The sequence below is a fragment of the Sinocyclocheilus rhinocerous genome, unplaced genomic scaffold, assembly GCF_001515625.1.
Source record: "Sinocyclocheilus rhinocerous isolate Xijiao unplaced genomic scaffold, SAMN03320098_v1.1 scaffold2966, whole genome shotgun sequence".
Classification (NCBI taxonomy): Eukaryota; Metazoa; Chordata; class Actinopteri; order Cypriniformes; family Cyprinidae; genus Sinocyclocheilus; species Sinocyclocheilus rhinocerous.
In genome coordinates, this window is record NW_015634018.1 from 1,064,183 (window position 1) to 1,066,073 (window position 1,891).

General features: G+C 34.8%; 1 protein-coding gene across 1 annotated transcript in view; it reads right to left on the reverse strand.

Annotated features, from left to right (window-relative positions):
- The window catches only part of LOC107745117 (potassium voltage-gated channel subfamily KQT member 1-like), a 55,059-nt gene that overhangs the window by 20,963 nt on the left and 32,205 nt on the right, over positions 1-1,891 (reverse strand). Inside the window, exons 5-6 of the mRNA XM_016558958.1 lie at positions 1,639-1,734; positions 1,408-1,539 (exon numbers count right to left, since the gene is read on the reverse strand). Coding sequence (XP_016414444.1) covers positions 1,408-1,539; positions 1,639-1,734 — 228 coding nt within the window. The remainder of the gene's footprint in view (positions 1-1,407; positions 1,540-1,638; positions 1,735-1,891) is intronic.

A 1,891-nucleotide genomic window follows, 5' to 3' on the forward strand; every position in this document is an offset into this window, starting at 1 on the left:
GTCTGCTCCAAAACATATATATATATATATATAATTTATTTATTTTTTTTTTATTTTTTTTTTCAACAGACGACTTTCAAAAACTTCCAAAAAATTTTACTGACCCAAACTTTTGAATGATAGTGTATATATTAGTTTATTAGTTGTATTTATCTTAAATTGATCTGTTTAAGTTTAGAGTCATTCACATTCACAACTCATTTTATACGTAATATGACTCATTTGCGCTAAACGTGATATTTAACAAGAAAATGTAGGACGAGACTTGATATTATTAAAATATATATTAAATTAGAAAATAGTTATTTAAATTATTCCTGTGATACTGATGATTTTTTTTCACAGAGCAGCCATTACTCGATTCATTTCTTATTATTAATGATGTATTGCTCTTATCTGTACGATCAAAAATTTGGGTGTTATCAGGAACAAAACGCCACAAAACACATGTTTGTGGACCCCAGAGGATTAATGTGAAAAACAGTTGTGCTGCCTAATATTTTTTGTGGAAATCATGATACATTTTTCATGATTCTTTGATAAATAGAAAATTCAAAAGAACAGGATTTTTTTTTTTTATAGAAATATTTTGTAACATTATACAGTAAATGTATTTACTGCCACTTTTGATCAATGTAATGCATCCTTACTGAATAAAAGTATTAATTTCTTTAATTAAAAGCAGCATTTCAATAAATATGTCACTGTAATAAAGGTCTAAAATGCTGCACAGGAAATGACTCAAAAGAATCAGTGAATCGTTTTCTGAATCAGTTCTGATTCGGTGAAACAAACTGAACTTCACAACACTACATTCTATAATAGCATGTTAGATTATATCACTACTTTGTTGGAAAAAGATCTTTGTAAAAGCTGGGAAAGCTTCGAAAACAGCCGAACTCCTGACACACCACTAAATATGCAGTTGAAGTCAAAATGAAGCATCAAAACCCATTTTACTTCCATCCGAATGAACTAATTCGCTAACACTTTAGAGTAAAAATTGTGAAAAATGCCAAAAACAAGCAAGGTAGCCATGTGGAAAATTGTAGTTACTGGAAAAGCTAAAAAAAAAAAAAAAAAGACAGTCTCACTATTTTTTCTTAGCTACTGCTCAACTCAAATCTAAGTTCATCTAAAACACCCATCACACACTCTAATGTTCAACCACAGAGACCTTTACATGCGCTCTGGGAACTCACATGAGCCTATAGAAAGGACTCAACACACAATAACCCCTCTAGAAAAATGCTTTTACTGTCTGGGCTTTGCAGTGGCCCGCTACGGAGGCTCAATCAGGACAATCGACAGGAAGGAACATGACAATGACCAAAAAAACAAAACAAAGGACTTTGTGAAATATCCGTTTGCAGATGGGGGGAGGGAGCAGGGAGCGTTTCTCCTCACCAGCCGTCTGAAGTTGCCCGGGCTGGAGTTTTCTGAGTTTATGATGGGGATGTAGTCGCCCGTCAGCACGTACATCTTCCATGTAGCCGTACAGCTGTCAGACTTCTCGCAAGCGTAGCACCTCCACAGTGTCTGAATGTGGGACAGAGTTATTTACGGTGGGTTAAGAAAGAAATGTGCATTGTGTCGTGGCCGTAGCATCAGCTGAGTGAGCGAGAAGTTGTTAGTCACCTGTATTAGAGAGGCTGCAGCTGGAATCTGCCGGTTAAAATGCTTCTGTCTCTGTTTCTGCTGGACTTTAAGAGCAAAACCAGATCCCAGAATGCCCTGCACGCAGAGGAACAGTTCAAATGTTTGGCTACCAGAAAATAAATAAACTAAATGGAAAAACTCACACTTATATCATGCATTTTATTGATTTATTATTGAAATTATCATAGTACTGTTAGATTAGGCCAAATAAGAAGTACAACTAATATATATA